The following is a 21,645-nucleotide window of genomic DNA, read 5'->3' as shown; positions in this document are numbered from 1 at the left end:
TAGATTCCACAGGCTTTATGGGGTGCTTTTAGGGATCCAACAAACAACAGGTTTGATGTTCTTCCTACCTTGCATGCAGGTATCTAAGACTCAACTGAAACAAAAAGGAACAGAACTTGCAAATACACACCAGGTGAGGGCATTATTGTAGAGACAGCAGCTGAGCTGCTCAGCACAAGCCCTTGTACACTCTTGGATCACTCTCCAAAGCTGTTACTACTCCTCCTCTAGACAGAGCCCTGAGCTGCACCCAAACCTCCCTGCCCTGGTTTTGACGCACCCTGGATTGCCGTGACCCCAGGGTGAGATGCAGGTCAAAAACTCAGAATTTCCTAAATGAAAATCTCTTCTGACAGCGAAGAGAAGCCCAGAAAGGGGAAGGAATACTTAGCAGGGTTGGATTTTTTTTTTTTTTTTAATGTTTCTCTTACAGGGGCTGCCAGGACAATGCAGGCTGTCTGTGCAGTGTGAGGATGCGATGCAGGAGAGCCCCGCGGAGCTGTCCCTCCACAGGGGACACCGGAGCTGTCCCTTCACGGGAGACACCGGAGCTGTCCCTTCACGGGAGACACCGGAGCTGTCCCTCACAGGGGACACCGGAGCTGTCCCTTCACGGGAGACACCGGAGCTGTCCCTCCACAGGGGACACCGGAGCTGTCCCTTCACGGGAGACACCGGAGCTGTCCCTCACGGGGGACACCGGAGCTGTCCCTCACGGGAGACACCGGAGCTGTCCCTCACGGGGGACACCGGAGCTGTCCCTCACAGCCGTAGAGCTCTGCTGGCTCCTGCAGCATCCCATGCACCAGGCACAGGAACCCTCATGGTCTCATTCTCCCGGGCTAAAAATCAACTCCTCGACGAGAAAAGTCAATTTTAGGTGTTTTCTTAACCCAGTCTCCTGACAGCAAGGCAAGTCCAAACAAGAATATACCCTGAAAGCCTTGAAGTCCATGTCCACTCCTCCTCAAGGGGACAGCCTGCCTGAATCCAGCAGCAGCTTTGCTTTCTCAAGAACAAAGCTGCAATTTGCCCCTCTCACTTAACCTCTGCCCAAGCTTTTCACCTGAGGCTCAGCTCCTTATTAGCAGCTCTTTACACAGCCCCTCTGCCCCGGGGTGAGCTCACCCCACCAGAACCCCTTCTACAGAGAGCAAAGGAAACAGGTCGTGAATTATTTTGCTTTTATCATAAATAACCTCTCCTCTTGGTGAAGGGATTTCCAGCCCGTTAACTGCGGGCCTGCTGCAGGAGGAGATGAACCACAGCCTGCAGAAATCAATAGCTCTGACTCTAATGAGTTCTGAATCACGCTCAGCACGCCCGGAGATACATCCCACACTTCCAGCAAAGAAAAATATGGATGTTGGTAGATGCATTGGCAGTAATATATGCTAATGAAGGTAATGTAACCTAACAACACGTGAATTATTGATGTGGGCATGTTTGAGCAGAAAAATCAGCAAGGAATCACACCACACTGATCCACGCCAGTGTTTGCTCACCATCAGGCAACTGGAACACACTCTTAGCACTCGATCAGCTTGGAAATATCTTTGTTGGGCAATCCATGGCTCACCTGCTCCACAAGCCATTCAGATTCCACATTGCCATGTGACACTGGGTGATCTCAACGAGCCCTTTGTATTGGCATCAAAGGTTTTACATACCTACGGTTCCCCTAAACTTTTCAGACATTTGTGACAAATCATATTGCTTTGCCCGAATTATTTTGATTGATCTCATTTATCAGAGTCACAGATAAGGGCTGGCTTAGCCTGTGTTTCACAACAATTCATAGAAGTCCAACTCTCCTGAATGCAGCCAAGTTGCTCCTGATTGCCATGAGGCACGTGGAGAATGGGACCAGTTCCTTTGTCTGGCACAGCTCTGGCTCCCAGGACGTCAAGGAAGTTGACTCAGCTCTATCCTAAAATAAACATGGTTTGTCTACCTAGACAGGTTTATCTCATCCATCACCATGTTCTCCTAATGTATTTAGGGAAAATTCATTTTGTACCACGGTACAAAAGCAGGATATATGTTCAATAACCATCAGTGTTAATTTTGCTGTTATTCCATTATCCTGCAAGATCTAATCATTCTGTCTGTACTTTGGGGTGGGCTGGCTCCACCTCTGTGGTATCTGGGAACTACATTGCAGACTGGCTTTGTTTTGGTGAGCGCTGTTGGGGAATACGGATTTTTACAGTCTCATCATGTCCTCACCAGGTTATACTGATATGCATCATCCCCACGGGGATGTAGACAAAAGATTTCCTAGTTCACGCTGCAGCCAAAAAATCCCAACACAACCCGCAGCCAATCGCACATTCCTGGGGGTTTAGTGCTGCATTCAGGTGTGAGAGACTTGAGAGGGTAAGGGAGAACAATGTCCCCTGCCCGGGGCCAAACGAGTCCCTGGGCTGTCCCTCAGGAACTCAGCCACCGTCCCCAGAGAAATCAGCATCCTCAGTGCCCAAATCAGCTTTTCAAAGCCACAGAGAAGAAAACGGAGCTTAACTGAGATAATTAAAACAGCTGCTTATTTCGGCAGAGTTATCACATTACCTCCTCTCAAAGCAGGCCATTAGTCTTACTGATAATAACATATTGCACGCTGCTCCTCAGTTTCCCCAGCTTTGCAAGAGAAACACACCAAGGTTTTTTCTCCCGTTGTATTTAGGAATATTTGGGGTTCTTTTTTGAGGACGGAATGCACTGGGGGATATCTGCGTGCTTATTTGCCGCGTTTAAACAGATAAACACACAGTGAAAGATAACCCCTATTTATTTATTGAATAAACGTGCCTTAATTCCCATCACCAGAGCCCAGTGACAAGCAAGGGGCACGTCCGTGTGCGCAACCATGCAGGAGCACATTGTGATTTTGTTTTACCTTTTCCGGAGCCGGGAACTGCAGGTGATTTACTTCCAAAGGCGTGATCAAAGGAACTGTCTGAAAACCATCTTCGTTGGATGGTGGTTTGTTGTTCTTGTCGTTCAAATTACTCCCCAGCTTCACCATCCTTGCAGCCGGCTTTCCAGACCTGAAACCGGGGGAGATGAGCAATGTCACCGGGGCAGGGGAAGGGGACAATTCCCTGCTCGCTTTGGGTTCAGGTGTCGGTGCCTGGGTTACAGGGAATGTCACTTCACTACACCAAAGCATTTGCCTTACACAGGCACCCCACAAACACCCTCTAAACCCCACAAACATCCTCTAAAACCCAAAAGCACCTTCTAAACGCCACAAACACCCTCTGAACACCAGAAAAAGCCTTTAAATCCCACAAACAGCTTTTAAACCCCACAATCAGCCTTTAAAACCCTCGCTGTCAGCCCAAGCACGGCGCATCCCGAAGCGCCGGGAGAGCCACCGGCACTGGTGGGAATGCCACCAACACGACTGGGAATGTCACCAGCACCACCGGGAATGACACCAGCATCACCGGGAATGTCATTAGCACAACGGGGAGAGCCACCAGCATCACCGGGAATATCACCGGTGCTGGCAGAAGAGCCACCAGCACCACTGGGAATGTCACCAGCATCACCGGGAGTGTCACCAGCACCGCCACGACCGCGGACACGCAGCGGGACACGGGGACACGGCGCGTCTCCCACTGACCCCAGGAGGGTTTTTAATGCTCCTCTCCCATTTTTGCAGCCCCCTTGGGCGCTCGGAGCCCCCTCCCCTGCGCATCCCGGAGCGCTCGGGGGTCCCCCATCCCATCTCCCCGGGAGCGGCAGCGCCGGCGGTCAGGGCGGGGGTTCTGCGGGCACGGCTGCGTTACTTACTGCCAAGCAGGCGGCGAGAGGCGGCGGCGGGGCCGGTGTGGAGCCCGCGGTGTCCGCGGGGGGAGCGGTGCTGAAGGGACAGCGCTGCGCTCGCTGCGGCTCCGCCGGTGACTGAGGCGGGCGGGGCGGCGGCTCCTTCCCCCCCCCTCCCCCCCCACACCGCCCCTCCGCCCTCAGCGCCATGGCCGCGGCCCCGCGCGCCCCCTGGCGGCCGCGCCGCGAGCACAGCGCACAGCGCCCCCTGCAGGCAGCACGCGTGAGGGAGCGGCCGCGCCGCCATGGCCGGGGAGGGGACACCGGCACCCGCCACGCTTCCATGGCACTGTCCGGGCACGGAGAGCTGCATGGCACTGCCCGGGCACCGACAGCTCCACAGCACTGCCCGGCCATGGACAGCACCGCGGCGGAGGGGATCCTGGGCGGCGTCACGGTGACAGGAGCCCTGCTGTCACCGTCTGGTCATTGAGCGCTGTGTCCTTCACAATAGGAGTGTGTCCCGTTGTGTCTGGGTGTCACACAATGATGTGGGATTGTGGAATGGTTTGGGTTGGAAGGGACCTTAAAGATCACCTGGTTCAAGCCCCGGTGTCCAGCCTGGCCTTGGGCACTGCCAGGGATCCAGGGGCGGCCCCAGCTTCTCTGGGCACCCTTTGCCAGGGAGAAGCACCCTCACAGGGAACAATTTCTGCCCAAAATTCGAACCTAAATTTCCCCTCTCTTGGTGTGAAGCCATCCCTCCAGTTCCTGGTGCAGAGCCCCTCTCCTGCTTCCTTGCAGCCCCTTCAGACCCTGGAAGGTGCTCTGGGCTCTCCGCACAACCTTCTCCAGGCTGAACATCCCTAATTTTCTCACTCTGTCCCCCTAGGGAAGGTTTCCCAATCCCTTTTTCAGCTTCCTGGCCCTCAGGCACTCTCCCTGGTGCTCACTCATTACCTGAGAGGAGGTTGGAGCCAGCTGGGGTCAGTCACTTCTCCCAGCCAGCAAGGATAACAGGAAACAGCCTCAGGTTGCAGCAATGCAGGTTGAGATGAGATATTAGGAAGAGATTGGATATTAGGAAGAATTTCTTCACTGAAAGGGTGGCCAGGGAGAGGCTGCTCAGAGCAGCAGTGGAATCACCATCCCTGGAGGTGTTCAAAAGCCATTTGACGTGGCATTTAGAGTTTAACAGACCTGGCAGTGCTGAGTTGATGGTTGGACTCAACGATCTTGGAGGTCTTTTTCAGCCTTAGGCATTCTGTGATTCTCAAATGCTGGGATGGCAGGACAGCACCAAAGCCAGCATCTCCTGCAGCAGGAGGCTGAGCACTCCTCTTGGAGACGCAGGATACTTTGGGATGACTTCAGCCTGATTTGTTTATAAATTTAGAATTTGCCTCCAGAGCTCGCAACTTGGCATTTTTCACGAGACCTAAATATACTCCTTGAAGGCGTGAACTGTTTCCATAATAAAGCCTTTTAGAATTGACTTGTGAAAACTCATTTCAAGCTGTATTTTGGCAGAGTGAGGGGAAGTGCTGACTGCAGTGGTAGAGCTTGTTCACAGTACAGAGGGAAGAGCTGAGAGGAAGGGAGTAGACAAGGGCAGCTAAAACTACCTGCTACTAACATCACCTTACATGGCCCATTAAAGATCCTATTTCCAACAGTTTCACCAGTTTTTCATGCTTGGGTTGGAATTTTCTCTATCACATTTCTGGATCAGGCCAAACTTCTACAGTAAATTTCACCCAAAAGGTTTTTTTCTGGGTTCCACAAATACAACTTTACCTTGAACAACTTTTGCTTGGAGTGTTACAAATTTTTGGCAAAGGAAACATTGCATTGCAACTCCATGAAAATGGCATTGGGGTTTTCCACCTTTATCTGGTAATTACCAACTTGAGGGCTCTGTTGAAAAGCAAATTGATGTCTTTCATAGCTTTCAAATGCATCCTGTGATCTAAAAGCCAAATCATTTTCATTCACGTCAACACTGGCAATGAATATCCTGCTTAGCCAAAATATTACATTAACGACACCTAAGCTGGTGCTCTGACTTCAGAGAGGTCTTAAGCAACACTTCACAAACACTGTGATGTGAAATCTCCAGAGGCACCTGTGCAAACCCATGGAAACTGGGCTTGCATCATGAAAAAATAAGATTGCAAATAAGGTTACCTGCTTGTTCCACACCTCTACTCAGTTGAACTCACAGAGTTTAATATAATAACTTTTTTTGGTTATGCCTGAATACTCTTCATGGTAACAAACCTAAGGGGTGAGACGAATCCCTTTTCTTCTTGTGTATTGCCCCCACTGACAAACACCTTTCCTGTAGCTGCAAATCTCCTGAAAACTAAAACCAGAGCTCAGCTCAGCTGGAGATATTCCATGTGACCCAGAGAACCCAGCTCAGCATGGCCAGCACTGGCACCAGGAACCACTTTTCCCCCAAAGCCTTCTACTTCTGAGTGCCAGCAGCAAGAACCTGTGAAAAATGAGCAGATGCTGCTTTTACCTTTTGACTTTTCAGGGTGGAAGCACATTTTAAGCAAGCTTTTTCACTGGCACCATCTGAGAATTTTGGCAGCATGATGGAGGGAGATGAGCAGAGAGATCTCCAAAGCCTCCCTTGGAATTACATCCAGTAACTTCCATTTCCTTCATGAGACTGAACAGCCCTGTGACTACTTTGGGTCAGTGTGACCCATTTCAGTTTGAAAATACTTCTTTGCAAAATCCCTCTCTCACAAAAAACAAACAAACAAACAAACAACCAAACAAAGACACTACCAGGAGTACATTTCCTTAGCAGGATGCTTCATGGCAGAAATAGATGTCTGAAGTTGCCAGCAAGAAGCTAAAAGTGAACATTCTGTAGGGACAACATTAAAGCAAGCCCAAGTGAGTATGAGAAATCAGAGTAACACACAGATTTTCTTACAGAGCCAATTCAGAGCCTGACATTTCCGCCCACACAGCACAGCTCAGTGACAGGCAATAAGACACAGCAGCAATATGAGCAACAGGAGACTCCAGAGGAATAAACAATATATTTCTTCTGTCAACAAAAATATATGCCTCTCTTTATTCCTTTCATAAGTCTCCCACAATTATTAATGCTCTGGGTTTGTGTGGCAGGGGGGCTGCAGGGGTGGCTGCTGGGAGAAGCTGCTGGAAGCTTCCCCCATGTCCCACAGAGTGGGTCCAAGGGGGCAACATCTCTGGAAAACAGATTTAAGAATGGGGGTAGAACTGCACAGCTGCAGGCAGGAGAGAGGAGTGAGAATGTGAGAGAGGAACAGCTCTGCAGACACCCAGCACGAGGGGAAGGAGATGCTCCAGGTGCCAAAGCTGAGATTCCCCTGAAGCCCAAGGTGAAGCCCAAGTGAAGCTGAGCCCAGGAAGAAAGGAGGGTAACAGGGCTTGAGTATAAACATTTAATTTCATTGCAGCTTGTAAACAAAACATCAGTCACAGCACAGTTCAGCCTCTCCCCACTTCAAGCCTGAACACATAAATTAACTCCTCTTCAATGTTAATGAATATTATTCTACTCACTTGCTCCTTGATCTATGAAACACTTATTGTCTCACTTCATAAAATACATTTCCTGCACACCAAGAATTTTTCTCCATAATGTTCCTGCTCATTAGTAGAAGGAACAATATTTTATCTGGTTTCATGTATTAAAAATCTGGGGCCAGGCTTTCAATGAAAGCACTGGAAAATGTGTGAACAGGAAGTAGAGGTTACTAAGAAAAGAAACTACAAAACTTAAAGGCACTGAGTGAGGACAAGTTTTCAGGAAGTCACAATAGTCATGACAGGGCAATCCTAGGAGTAACATCATCCACCTCAGACTGTTCTACCAAAAGATTCTTTGTTTCTCAAACTTCCACCTGAGTTCATGTCAAAATGAGTCCAATACAGCACTGAAAACCAGTGCAGTGTTCTTCTCCTTGGGAGATCACAGACAACTTAGCATCATACTCAAATTTTTCACCCTTTCTGTAGCTGAAGGAATTTAAATACAAAGAGGTGTAAAAAGTGACCACGTCTTTCTGAGCTGGGTTTAACTACTCCTAGTCACTGCTGTGAGGAGTTCATCCATTCCACAGAGCTCCACCAGCACCATTGAGTTCCTGTCACACACAGTAGGAACCAGAAAACAATCATACAGAACAGGGGAAAAGCTAAAAGCCATGTTAGTTTATTACTCATTTCAAAATCCAGGAGATTACAAAGATTCTGGAAGAGAGGGAACATTTGTCAGTGCCACCCTGAGCCTTCCTGCACATTTCTTTCAATCTGCCTCTGTTCCTCCTCAAGCAGGAATGCAATAAATCTCACACATTCCCAGCATGGAGGGATTCTGTCCTGACCCCTGGGAGATGACACAGATCAGATTTGTTCACAGCCCAGCCCAGCAACATCCACAGCTCAGCTGAGCGCCTTGGGTGAGACACAAATGTGGAGTCCAAATTTAGAGAAAGAAGAAGAAGAGATCCTCTCTTAATCTGCTCCACATATTCAGCTCAAGAAACAGATAAAAGAGGTGCCACAGTCACTGGGAGGTCAAAGCACTCAGCATCTTCCAGGAGGTGATCACCTCCCTGGGTCAAGGCATATTCCTTTTTCCCCTACGGGCCTCCCAAGGGAAACTTTCCCCCAATAAAATGAAACTGCAGCTACCCACATTAATTTTCCCTAGGCTGAACCTTTCAAATGTGAATTTTTCTGCCTCAGATCAGAGGGTCCTGATGCTGTCACTAATGAGTGAGAAACTTCCAGTGAGTATTTATTAAGAATCCACTGTGGCTTAATATACTTCAATAAAACTACTTCTTTTCCTCCAAAAGTAAAATTCCTCTTAAACCATAGGTTCTCCTGCTGCTTCAGTTTGCTGGAAAGCCCATGATGCTAAACCCATCCATGGCTGCTTTGGTTTTTATGCAAATTCCAACAATCAGAGTTATGTAAGTGCTTATGCAATGAAAAGAAACATAATACACAAACCTGCCCATGTCACTGAGAGTTATTTACAAGAGCTATAAATCAAAGTTCTGTTCTGCTTTATATTTAAGGGCCTACAGCACAGGCAAAATGTCATATATGCCCAAAATTTGCTTTCACTCACTTCCTCCTCCCAAAGAAAAAGAAAACTACAATTCAGCTGCCTGCTGAAGGCTATTCCTTAGTCAGAGTCCATGCAAAATTGTATTAGAAGCTTTGAAGTTAAAACATGAACATTGACTACAAGGGAGGGCCCTAAAGACAAAGACATTTACTGGATGCAAATGTTCAGTGAAGATAAAGGTCACCTTCTACTTTCCCAAAATCAAACCATGTTGGAAACTCCACATCCTGCTCTCAAGTTTTGCTTCAGAGCTGAAATCTTTTCATGGAAGGAATCAGCAGTGAAATACTATTAACCTTGGTGATTGATTATGTTGTAATGGCCAAGTTCTGATAACCTCAGAGGCCATGGGAGTCTCAGCAGAGCCTCAGCTGGTGGGACACAGGAATCTGATTCATCTCAGAGAATCAGATTCATCCAGAGCAGATGCATGAGCAGAGGAGCTGCTGGGCAAGGCAAGCCTCCAGCCTGTAGGAAATGAGGTTTTATCTCAACTGGTGGCTTCGGGCCAAATCAAGCAGGAAACAAACCCTTTTGAAAATGCCCACAAACTGGAGATTCCCAGAAGGGTCACTTCAGAAACATCACCACACCATTCCCAAGTTCCCAAGGCTGCAGCTGATCGGTGACATCATCCCCAGCAGCAGCACAGAGCAGCTGAGGGAGCTCCCAAAGCTCCCTGGCTCCTGTGCAGAGGGTGCTGAGGACACCCTGGCAAGGCTGCCCAGAGCCACAGCCCCACTGTGCAGGAGGGCAGGAGCTGCAGCAGTCTGGCCTCAGCCAAGCTCTCAGTGCTTGCAGCCATGGAGATCACTGTGGAGCTCAGGCTCCCAGCACGTCCCAGCTTTCAGCTTCACAGCCTTGGAAGGGGCAGCCCAGAGCCAGCAGCTGGAGTTTGGAGCCTCCAGGCCCTGGACAGAGCACTGCCAGGCAGAGTTGCCTGGGTTGAGCTGCTCCAGGAACCAGGCAAGAACTCCTCAAATGGGATAACTTCAACCAAAACATGTCAGGATGTTTTGTGGTATTTCCAGCTGAACTTGGACCAATTAATCTCCAGCTAGCATGGAACAGTGACACAAACCCCAAAGGCTTTACTCTCCACTGCTTACCTTCATCCAAAGTCTTTTGTATTTATGGCACACAGGGAAAAGAGATTATCCAGACCAGCTTTTGGATCATGAGATAAGTGTCTGAAACCATTTACAAATAACAAATTCAGCAGCAATGCCTTTGGCTACTCTGTGTGCCTTGGCTGTTCCCTTCCAGTTCTGCATCCCAAGGAGCCTCCTCAGATCTCCTGGCAACTGTTCACAGAGTTGAGATGAAGAAATGTCAAACTTTGGGAACAAGCTGCAGTTTCTGTTCTCTATAGAAAGGTAAATTATGCACCGAGAGCAAGGCAAAGCAAAGACAAAGTGTGACCTCTGTATTTGCACATCTGCTTCAGTTCACACTCCAAGGGAGATTTGTTATTAAAAACTTCAGGTAACTGATCTGCATTTTGAAGAATGTGAAGGAGAAGCAGTGGTGCCCAGGAGTCACAGCAGGACAGTGTGACACTTGTTCTTGGCTCTGCAGTGAAGATCAAAGTCCTCAAAGAAGAATCAGTTTTTTCCTGAATCTCTACTCTGTGATCCAGTGCCCCTGAAGGTTCCTTATTTACTTCTCACCCCTTTTAACAGAGAGGGTTTCAATGAATTTTTTAATGTTTATCCAACCCTTTTTCTCCTTGTTGAGCACATTACTTACTTGGAGATATTTTAATGCAACACTGCAATTACATTTATTTTGCATTTTACACTTAAAGGATCACATGAATTAAAAAGGAATGCACAGAGGTCTGAGTGGATTGGGATGGTGATCTGGTTTGCGGGCCCTTTTTTCAGCACTTTAACTGCTCTGATGACCTTTGTTCCCAACTGTACCTTTGAAATCTGGCCACTACAGCAGAAAGCCAGACTTCCTTACCCAAAAAGTCAAAAATTGAACCTGAATCAGCAGTTTCTCCCCAATGCAACAGCTGTTCTGGCCCAAAGTGATTTGAAAAAAAGTAAGAACCTTTCAAAGTACTGCCAAATGAAAGTTCTGGATTAGTAGATCCCAACCAATTAATTTTCTCATCACCACACAGAGCCTTTAGACTGAAGGAGGTACACAGGGATGATTTAAGGCCATACTTATCTTTTATAATTTCTTTTAAAACAGCCCCACAGACAGAGGTCTGTATTTATCCAAAGAATCTTAATGTGTTGGCTAAACTTCAGGCAGAGATTTAGGTTAATGCACCTCATCTATCCTGTTAAAGTAGCAATTATGCATCTGGAATAAAAGTGTTTCCAGGGCCCCTGAAGTCTGTGCCAGTAAAGCACCAACTGCAGCTGCAATTTACAGGAAAAGAAAAGTTAGAGAAACAACTCTACAATTTACAAACCAGGATTATAAACTAAATATTCCCAATGTAAACAATTCATTGATAGAACTGTGGGGACAGGGAGATCATCTCATTTAGTAAAAAAAAAAACCTCAAACCCCCCCCCCCCAAAATCCCACGTGTGACTCTAAACATGTGTTTTGAAAATACCAAAGAACTATGACATTTTTGTTCTGCCAGAAAAATGATCACATCTTGATTGGATACTTTGCCTTCTCATTTCCTTTTCCAAGCTGAAATGTCAACTATTTTAAGTAAAATCCAAATATTACCCAACCACAAACCAGAAGAAAACCTTGAACCTGCAGCTGTCCCTGCAAAGGTGCATTCCAGTTCCACACTTGCAGTTTTACCATGAAGAAAACAGAGATGAAACCTTTCCAAGTGCTTTGCTGCCTAATGACACCATCACCAGCATGTTATTAAAGCTCAGCACTCTGACACTGCAGTCATTTTATCTGCAAACACCAAGACATTATGGCAGGAGGAAACAATCCTTTTATTGAAAGCAAGGAGGTCTCATTGTGACAGGTGAATGTTTTACTCCTCAGATGAACCCCATATACATAACTATTTTTATGCAGTTTTCATGTTCCATTTACACAATTTGCTGGCTTAAAAGGCTTTAACAGTCAATCAAGGGTTCAAGTATTAAGCTGCAGAACAGAAGGAAATTATATTGTGTTATTGAAGTCAGGTAGATAAACAACACCTCCCGATTGTGATGGTACCATTATGTGCCTCAGGATGAACAGAGAGAGAAAACATTCACCTGGTTTCATATTCCAAATACTTGCTGAGATTCATGTATAAATGGATGAAAGAACAGAGAGGGTTATTGTGTAATATTTTAATATCATAAAGGCAAATTTATGCAAACCAGGAAAAAAGGAAAGTGGGGTTTATGTCTTGTGTGGAGTTTTGCCTTACTGAATTTGTGTTTATTATTCTGACAGGCTACAAAAATAAAAGATATAAATATGGAGACAACAGTAAATGTGTATCTATTCTTTTGCAAGAAAATTGTCACAATATTATGCTCATTAAAAAGCTTTCTAAAACTAATAGCTCAGTGAAACACTAGACTTAATGGCTTGAGATAAATATCTTGCAACAGAACTGTTTAAGCCACTGTAAAAACAAACCTCCTAAACAGCAGAAGCACAAACACCAAGGAAACAACAGAGAACCTGTGTTCCCTGAAGTCACTTTGCAGTCTTGCACTGACTCCAGGAAGAACTAGAGCAAAATAAAAGCTTTCACTTTGCTTATATTTCCTTTGGGGCTGAATCTTCCTTTATTTCCTTGCTACACCCAGCCAAAGATGGATTCATCCTAGAGGAAAAAAGTGATAAAAGTGAGTTGGTACATTACCATTAATATTAAAAAAAAAGGTCTCGATATCAAGTGGGGCAAATAAAGACTGTTCAGATTCTTCAGATTGTACTTTAGACCACCAGGGAAGGATTTAGCTCAAGAAGAAGGCACAAACCTCCCTTTGCCTTGGCAAAGCACAGAGCCCTCCCTGTGAGGATGGAGCTTCTCTGGCCCCAAATCTGAAACCTTGAAAATATTTGAGCTCCATGTCAGTAATACTTTAAAAAATAATTGCCACTTATTATAGTAACACTAAACAAGATCAGTGCATGCTTTTAATATTATTAATTTAATATTTTAGGGGTTTTTTGGCCTTTAATAGACTGTCTACATACCCTGTCCAGTCTGGCCCCATTCTGTGACCTCTGGGTCCTGTCAGAGCCTGCAGGAGAACATCAGGTGGAGGAAAATCATCATTTGCAGTCACATGAAATCTAATCTTAATTGCAACAGTCCAAGGAGTAAATAGGTAGCATTAAAATTCAAGTAGGCTTTTGTTCTCTCAAAAAAACCTATTTATAGAGGCAATAAAATGCAGCATTAGTTTTCTAGATTTATTAATCTAGGGAAAATAAAAAAGAAGATAAAAATGAACCCAGTTTATTCAGACTTGTTGATCCCTATCTAAATAACTTCTAGAATTATTCCATTTGCTTCTTGATTAATGAAAAATTCAGATCAATAGGAGACTTATCTCCTAGATTTGATGTTGTGCAAAATCTGCTAATTAGAAAGAAGATATTAGAATTGATGGCTTTCACTGAAATAGGACTTAATAGGAGATTCTCAGTTAAAGCTCCTGAGAAAGGGGGTAAAATTACAATTAAGGATAGAGTAAGAGGGGAGGAGGGATTGGTTGGTTGGTGAGGTTTTTCAAGTCACTGCAATTATATATAAAGAAAATGCTCTTTCTCTAAAAGAAATGAGTGGCTGAAAAGGGGACAGGCCCTGTCCAGAAATGCAAGGTTAAACAGCACATGGTGATCCATCACAAACAGAAAAGCAGCCATTAGGGTAAGATGGCAAATCCACCCAGGAAATCATATATAAGCAGAATTTGGGTTTTTTTTCCTTACAATAACTTGAAATCTAATAATCTGTTAAATATTTCTCCTCTTTTTTTCTTGATACTTGTTCTTCTTTTTCTTGAAATCAAACAGACAAATCCAGGAAGATTTTTTTTAAAGAATTCACTATCCTACATATCCATGAATGTGTGTGTCTTACACATGGATATGTGTCCAACATATAAATTAAGAGCTTTGCACACACACTTCTGCAATGATCTCAGCTCTGGGAGAAAGCACATGGAACAGCTTCCATGGGAGAAGAGATTTATTACATTGGAACTTAGCACAGAAATATGACAGAGGCCAATGGAACCTTGAATATGAATAGCACATGATGAATAATTAATATCATGTCATAATTCCAGAATTAATCAGGAATTGGGCTTAAAGCCAACACAAGAAGTGTTTTTGCACACAATGCAGAATATTTGCACAATAATTGCAGAAGAAGTTGTTGAAGCATATTTCAGTGGAATTTCTCCTCCTATTCAATAACATCCACTGGAGTAGAGATTTCTGTTCTGAACCAGAATTGGACCTCTTTTCTCATGAAGAAGATTTTTGAGGGTGTATTTTCTTGTCATGTGTGTGGAAATCTAATCCAACATTTACCAAGTAAGACACTGCCTGGAATGGTCCTACATTTTGGGATTCACCCCAACATGCCCCGATGTGGAAAATTACCATCAGAACCAGTGCAAGGGAAGAAAAAGTGCTGTGCCTGAAAGTGGCATTTTAAACTTGCCTGGTAGCTCTCCATGGATTAGTATATTCTTTTTCCTAATAATTCATCCAACTGTGAAGCCAGAAATTCCAATTCCATTTGTAAGCATACACTGTATTATCTTAAATTGCGCAGCAGCTACAATGCCTCTAATTGAAATTGGCTGAATGCAGAACACCAGTTTTAATTCCCAAGTCATTTTCCAGTAATGAAAGAGCTGCATTCAGGGCACAGAGTGAGAACATGTTCCATGGTTTTGTTAAATTGTGTTACAGCAACCTTTGGGGAGCATCTAATTTATTTATTGTATGTATGAAATCAACCACTATTTTCCTACGTGAAAAAATAAATTATTATTCATACAACTACTGCCTTGGACCCATCTGTGAATAAGTTTAATTACGTATTTCACATGTTCAGAAAAACTTGCAGATGTTTGATGTGCATATCTTTAATGTCAGGCTGTAGCAAACACTTCCACCATCCTTCCTCCAAATTAACACGTACAAGACCCTCCATGAAACAAAAGGGTTTTTTATGAAAAAGCTGGAAGTGCCTAAAGCATGGAATGAATTCCATTTGTGAGTTGTAGAACCTACGACCAAAAAAACAGCTGAATGGACCTTAAACCTTGGGATCTGCACTTGTATTAATAATTTGTTTTCTCTAGTAAAATAAAACATCAGCAGTTCATTTCCTACCTTCTCCATCCAACTGGCTGCAGGTCAACAGTCGACTTCGGAACCTTTCATTTTCCTCAAGCATTTTTGAAATCACTTTCCAGACCTTGTGCCAGACTTTGGACTGAAAGATAAAATGTGAAACATATAAAAAGTTTTCACTAAAACATCTATAGGGCAGAACTTTGAATTCCCCACAACGACTATGAAGTGCAGCTGGGTTTTTCTGTTGAGGTATGGGAAAGAAGGGAAGAAGGGATGTGGGATATATGGAACAATCATCTCTATTTAAAAGTCAAAACCATAAATTCCTCCATGATTTTTCACATGAAATCTCCACCTCCTTTCTTGCCTAGAACTCTTGTGTTTATCCAGGACTTGAGAAGTGCCCTTCTAGATGAGCAAAGCTCATGAAAACATGTGTAGAGCCATTAAGCTTTTTCAAAGTCATCCAAAATGGGGGGCAAGAAAAGATTGTGTAGTTTTCCAGGAGCAACAAGTTTCCCATGTGAGAAACAGGTGTCCCTGCACATAGCAGGGAATGGAACTAGATGGTGTTTAAGGTTTCTTCCAACCCAAGCAGCAGCAAAACTGGGGTCCAAACTCAGATTCCAGAATAGCAATGCTCTTGCCTATCTCATATGAAATCCACATTAATTTGTTTATAGATGTTGAAAACCTTTATTTTAGAGGCATAAAGCTCTGTCTATAGTGGACACATTTCAAACTCGTGCATTGGAAAGATTAAATTGGAATTGTGGGCAAAAGCATTCAGGCAGAGGTGGCCTAACAAATAGAAATGGCTGTTGACACGCTGATATTTGGACTTTTGCTGGACCTCATCTGAGAAACTTGTTTAAATCTAAAGAAAATTCCTTTCTCGAGGACATTTATTGCTAAAACATTCTATATATTCCTCATGTTTTTGAAGACTATTCAATGCACCAGGAGAGCCATATTCCAGGATGTTATTAGCTGTTCCTCTGCAGTTGGTAGCATTTTGCTGTTTTTAAATCAAGTATCTACGACATGGCTCTGTTCTAGTCCAGCTGATTACTTGTACTTCACACATTACAGGATCTCATAATGAGTTACTGCTTAACAAATGTTCCTGTTAAAATTTCAGGCATTTGTCGAACTACTGAACAGGAACAGAAACACATTTGTGAAGCAGAAAGTAATTCTGCATTGCTCCAAGGATGGCATTAATAGCTCAGGTTCCTGCCTTCGCTTATTTGTAACTCATGGGATTTCTTTGTTTAAAACATGAGAGGAAGAGGAGCTGCAGAGCTTTTCCCTGCTGGGTTTCACCCCAAGGTGTGCTGCACCCTGGCCCAAATCCAGCAAAGCATTTCAGTACAGGCTTTTTAAGTCAACAGCACACTCTCATTTTTCAAGGTAAGCACATACTTAAGTGCTTTATTGAATAAAAGCCAGAATTTTAAAGCCTCCAGAGAGGGAAGATAATACCATTTTTTCTTTTCTGTAAGTAAGGTTTTCAGTAACAGGCTACCAATTCCATCTTTTAATCTCCCTCATGCTCTCACACACAGAGAACAAGCAGCTTTCTCAAATGCCAAGGCAGCTAATTGAGCTGCCACACTTTATACCTTTTTCTTCTTTCGTTTAATGACTTTATCAACGTTTCTTGAAGGGATGGGAAAGTCAAAGGCGTCAGCCTTAGCCTCTCGAGGGTCACCTAGAAAGAGTTTAGAAAGCATTTTTTGAGTATTTAGAATATGTTCATAAGGAAGGTGTTGATCACTGGCACAGGTTGTCCGGAAAAGCTGTGGAAGTGTGCAAGACAGGCAGGATGGAGCTCTGGACAGCCTGGTCTAGCAGAAGGTATGCCTAGAAAGGAGGTGGAACTGGATGATCTTTAAGGTCCCTCCCAGCCCAAACCACTCTATGATTCCACAGAGATCCTTATTTCTGGTCACCTTACAGGGTATCAATCCTTACATCCTGCAGCTTGTTCCCTTCTTCTTGACTCCATTATAACCATGGGGCAGGTGAGCATCTTTCAAACACCACAAAACAGATTGCAAAACTACACAGCACCCACACAGACAACAGGCTTCTGGGAGCTTTTAATTCCCTCTCTTTCCCAGAACTGGGCACGGCAATCGAGGTGTGCCAGTGCCCAGAACTGGGGAAGAATCACCCCCCACCCCGGGTTTTGCTGTTCCCGCTATTCCTGGTACAATTTAGACAACGCTTGAGCCACCTCCAGCCCTCGGAGAACCAAGGGGGCTGTCCCGGGGTCTCACGTACCGCGGCTGGTGCGGCTGCCGGCTCTCGCCTCGCCGCCGCTCCCCTCTCTCCTCCCGCTGCCGCTCGGCCTGGGACTGCGCCCGGCCCGCGGCTCCGGGGCGGCCATCGCGGCCCCAGCCCGGCCCGGGGGGCTCTGCCCGCGGCTCTGCCGCCAGCCCCGGCCCAGGCGGATCACGGTGCCGCAGCGGTGCGAGCCGAAGCTGTTCACGTACACCAGCGGCACGGGCGGGCGGGCGCGGCGGCCGCGCTCCATCTGCGGCGGGGCCGCGGGCATGAGGAGAACAGGGGCTGGGGGCTGTGAGGGTAACCGGGGATTGAGGCTTAGTGAGGAGAGGCGAGGGTCGGTGAGGGGAGCGGGAGCTGAGGGGAACCGGGGTCTGAGACGAGCCGGGCTGGAGGCCTGTGAGGGGAACGGGGAATAGCTCAGTGAAAGGAGCCCAGGGCTGTGAGACAGCCGGGATTGGGAGGGCAGTGAGGGATTGATGAGAGGAGCTGGGGACTGAGGGGCTGCATGTCCCCCTGTCCCTGGGTCAGTGCTAGAGTTTAGCACACATTGCTGCTGCCCGAAGCCATGTGTTGATATATTTCATGCAAGTTATTGATCTGTTTATACCAGTGGTAAGGGGGCTCCGGGCTGAAGGTTGTTTGATGTTTTGTCTCCACAGCAGGGGAACCCTGGGCATCCCTTTGGTGTGGGTGCTGCTGCAGTACCTGCACTGATACAGGGATTTCCTCTCCAAGCAGTATATCTGCTCCAGCCACGTGCCACGTGCAGAACAGTAATGAAACATCAAATACCTTTTTGTCCTTTAGGCAGCAACAGATGTGTGACGCTGACAGGATGCCTGGCGGGTCAGTCCAGCCCATGCAGATCCTCATGGTCCCATTGCAGCCGTGGGTTTGTTAGGTATGGATGGTGACAACTGGCATTCTCAAACCACTGAAGAACTCAAGTCATAGAATCATGGAATGGTTTGTGTTGAAAGAAACCTTAAACACCATCAAGTTCCATTCCCTGCCATGAGCAGGGACACCTTCCACTGTCCCAGGTTGCTTCAAGCCCCATCCAGCCTGGCCTTGAACACTTCCAGGGATGGGACAGCCACAGCTTCTCTGGGTACCCTGTGCCAGGGCCTCAGAGAGAAGAATTTACGTCAAATCCCACTGATGTTTTCTTTGTCAGTAAAATATTGCTCCAGATTACTTCCCAGACTTCAGTTTGCACAGGGTTGCAAATTAGAAATAATAAATTCTATGAAAATACCTATTTTTCCTAATTATTTCAGCAGCACTGGCAGCATGAATGGCAGCACGAATGTTACCCTCTGGAATGGATGCAAAGCAAACCGTGGTCATTCCCCAGGCTTTGAAGAGGCTGAGGGTCCTCTGTGTGTCCACAGAAGGGAACAGAGCTGGGGGAGCTGGGAAATGGACTCAGCCTGAAGAAAAGGAGGCTCGGGGGGAACTTCTGGCTCTGCACAACTCCCTGACAGGAGCCAGGTGGGCATCCAGGATGAGAGGGAACGGCCTCAGGCTGGGCCAGGGCAGGCTCAGGATGGACATCAGCAGGAACTTCCCCATGGGAAGGGTGCTCAGGCACTGGAGCCCATCCCTGGAGGTAGCACTCGGTGCTCTGGGCTGGGGACACGGTGGGGATGTGGCACGGCTGGACTCGGTGGTCCCGGAGCTCCTTGTCCCCTCAGCGGTTCCCGGCCGGGCCCGGCGGGCGCAGTGCGGGCGGGCCCCGCCAGGTGGCGGCCGCTCCCGCGGAACCGGCGCTGCCCGGGGCCGCCGCTCCGGCCGGCAGCGAGCGCGGCCTGCCCAGCATCCCTGGATCGCCGGCCCTTGTACACACTGCCCGCTAAAGGCATGCCGCGTATGCAGCCGCAAACGAGGGAAAACAACTCGCAGAGGCTCGGCCTGACAGAGTAATTCGTTGTTTCCTAGTTATAAAAGGGCATCTCCTGCAGGGTCCAAAGGGTATGGACTGAAAAGGAGGTTGTAGGTGTGACACAACCACCGGGTCAGGAGGCTTGAGATCAACTGTGACCTCAAATATCAACTGTGACCTCAAATATCAACTGTGATCTCCTATATTTGGGAAAGGTTCTTCCCCCAGAGGTGCTGGCACTGCCCAGGCTCCCCAGGGAATGGGCACGGCCCCGAGGCTGCCAGAGCTCCAGGAGGGCTTGGACAGCACTCCAGGGATGGACAGGGTGGGATTCTGGGGAGCTGGGCAGGGACAGGAGCTGGATCAATGATCCCTGTGGGTCCCTTCCACACTCAGGATACTCTGTGATTCTACAATTCTCAATTCCACTCCTCCACAAACCCAAACTCCCTCCTCTGTCAAAACCTGCACTAACCAACTGTACCAGTAAGGCAGCAGCCAGTGAGTTCAGTTTGGGATATTAAACCCAAAAGCTTCATTAAATACTGGTCCTGGCATACAGACTTCCCCAGGTGCATCCATCCCAAAGGCCTGGTAAAGAAATCCCTTCTTTAGCTGCAGTGCTGCCCACACCACAGCCCCCCAGTGAATGCTGGCACACAAGGCCAAAGAGCCCCGTGTTCATTCCATGACTGTCTCGGCATTGTGCAGGAACACTCGCTGCTGTATCTGCCAGGGCAGGAGCTGCCGGTGCCAGCTGGCAGCTGCTTCCTTCCTCCGGCCTCCTCGGGGCACCACGGCTGCCAAGGCAGTGGTTTCTCAGCACCTGTACTCACAGAAATGCTTCCACCCTGCTAATGCAAACACACAGACCTCGTGGGGCACATTTTGTCCACTTTTCCCAACAGCACGTTGCCAGCACTTTGATCTCAAATGCAAATTCAGCTCGGATCCTTTTTAGGATCTGCTGCTACACAGAAAAATCAGTGCCACCTAAAATCTCTCTGCAGATCTGTCAAGTTCAGCTATTTTAGCTGCACGCTGCTCTTCACCCACCTTTCCACATGTGTGAACTGACTACCAGCTGGCCACTATCTCTGTATTAATCACCCTGAGCAAACATCTCAACTTTTCACCACAGCTGCAACTGTCTGGTTAAAAATAGCCCAGATTCCAGCTTTCAGCCTGCACCTCATTGTGTGTGTGCTGTGTGCTCCCATGGCAGCTCTTCCATCTCACAACTTGGTTCCTGAATTCCATTGTTTCAGTTTTGCTGTGGCCAAGGATGTGTCACCATCCATGAGCTCTGACAGTCCTTTTAAAATGAGGCAGCTTTTGGTGCCTACAGCTGATGCCAAGGAGGAGGAAGGAAGGAGCCATTGGCACATTGCTGCATGCATGGTCAGAGATTCTCTGAAAAAACCCACCCTTCTGCTGCTGGGGGAGATTTGGGTTTCTCTGAGCATCCTTTGCAGTGGAAAGTACTCACATGATTCCACAGAATTCATGGAATCACAGAATGGCTTGGGTGGGACCTTTAAAGATCATCACAGTCTGGCTCTGCCATGGGCAAGGACACTTTCCTCTGTCCCAGGGTGCTCCAGCCCTGTCCAGCCTGGCCTTGGGCACTGCCAGGGATCCAGGGGCAGCCACAGCTGCTCTGGGCACCTGTGCCAGGGCCTCCCCACCCACAGGGAACAATTCCTTCCATACATCTCACCTAAACTTATCCTAAAATTCAGCATAACTCAGGCAAAGCCAATGCTCATTAAGTGTAACATTACCTTGATGAACTGCAAAGGGTGAATATATCTGAGGTAGGACTCTGACACTGAACAGGGAAAAGTGTGCTCATTCTGACAACAGCTACACTCAAACCTTGTTAATTATACCCTCAGCAGTAGCACAAACAATTATTCTATCACCTTCATTTTCACAGAATATTTAATAAGTCACTGGAGTGAGGGATTTCATTAGTATGTGGTTACTGCACAAAAGGCACTGGGGACCATTTATTAATGTAACCAGGAATCATTATAAAAACAAAAGTCACGACTTCTGCTAAGTCAAAGCAATGAATTTGCTTTCAGCTTCTTCTTACTTCTTTCATCATTTAGCCTGGCTCTCAGTTAATTGTGTGAGCAGTAATGGGGCAGCAGAGAGAGAAAATGGAACAGCACCTGCATTTCACAGCAGTGAACCTGCCCAGATCCCACTGTTTTACAAACCACACATGGGGATCCCTTCCTCCACACCACTCAAAAGGAGAAGCCAG

At 46.7% G+C, this 21,645-nt stretch overlaps 2 protein-coding genes across 2 annotated transcripts in view; both read right to left on the bottom strand.

Annotated features, from left to right (window-relative positions):
* NSG2 (neuronal vesicle trafficking associated 2) overlaps positions 1–3,935 on the bottom strand; it is a 31,233-nt gene extending 27,298 nt beyond the window's left edge. The window contains exons 1-2 of the mRNA XM_054287941.1: positions 3,802–3,935; positions 2,900–3,050 (exon numbers count right to left, since the gene is read on the bottom strand). Coding sequence (XP_054143916.1) covers positions 2,900–3,028 — 129 coding nt within the window. The 5' untranslated portion in view covers positions 3,029–3,050; positions 3,802–3,935. The remainder of the gene's footprint in view (positions 1–2,899; positions 3,051–3,801) is intronic.
* Positions 3,936–12,624: 8,689 nt separating this feature from the next.
* Positions 12,625–17,753, bottom strand: CUNH5orf47 (chromosome unknown C5orf47 homolog). The gene is made up of 5 exons (XM_054287942.1): positions 17,480–17,753; positions 16,816–16,904; positions 15,227–15,329; positions 13,067–13,113; positions 12,625–12,689 (listed from the first exon to the last, which is right to left on the bottom strand). The coding sequence occupies exons 1-5, from the start codon at positions 17,751–17,753 to the stop codon at positions 12,663–12,665; spliced, it is 540 nt and encodes a 179-aa protein (XP_054143917.1). The 3' UTR covers positions 12,625–12,662.
* Between the last annotated feature and the right edge of the window lie 3,892 nt (positions 17,754–21,645).

This window comes from Melozone crissalis, unplaced genomic scaffold (assembly GCF_028551555.1).
Source record: "Melozone crissalis strain CALT ecotype California unplaced genomic scaffold, PUWL_Pcris_2 ptg000061l_1, whole genome shotgun sequence".
Taxonomy (NCBI): Eukaryota; Metazoa; Chordata; class Aves; order Passeriformes; family Passerellidae; genus Melozone; species Melozone crissalis.
Note: the sequence above shows the minus strand (reverse complement) of the source record. Positions and strands in the feature narration are given on the sequence as shown.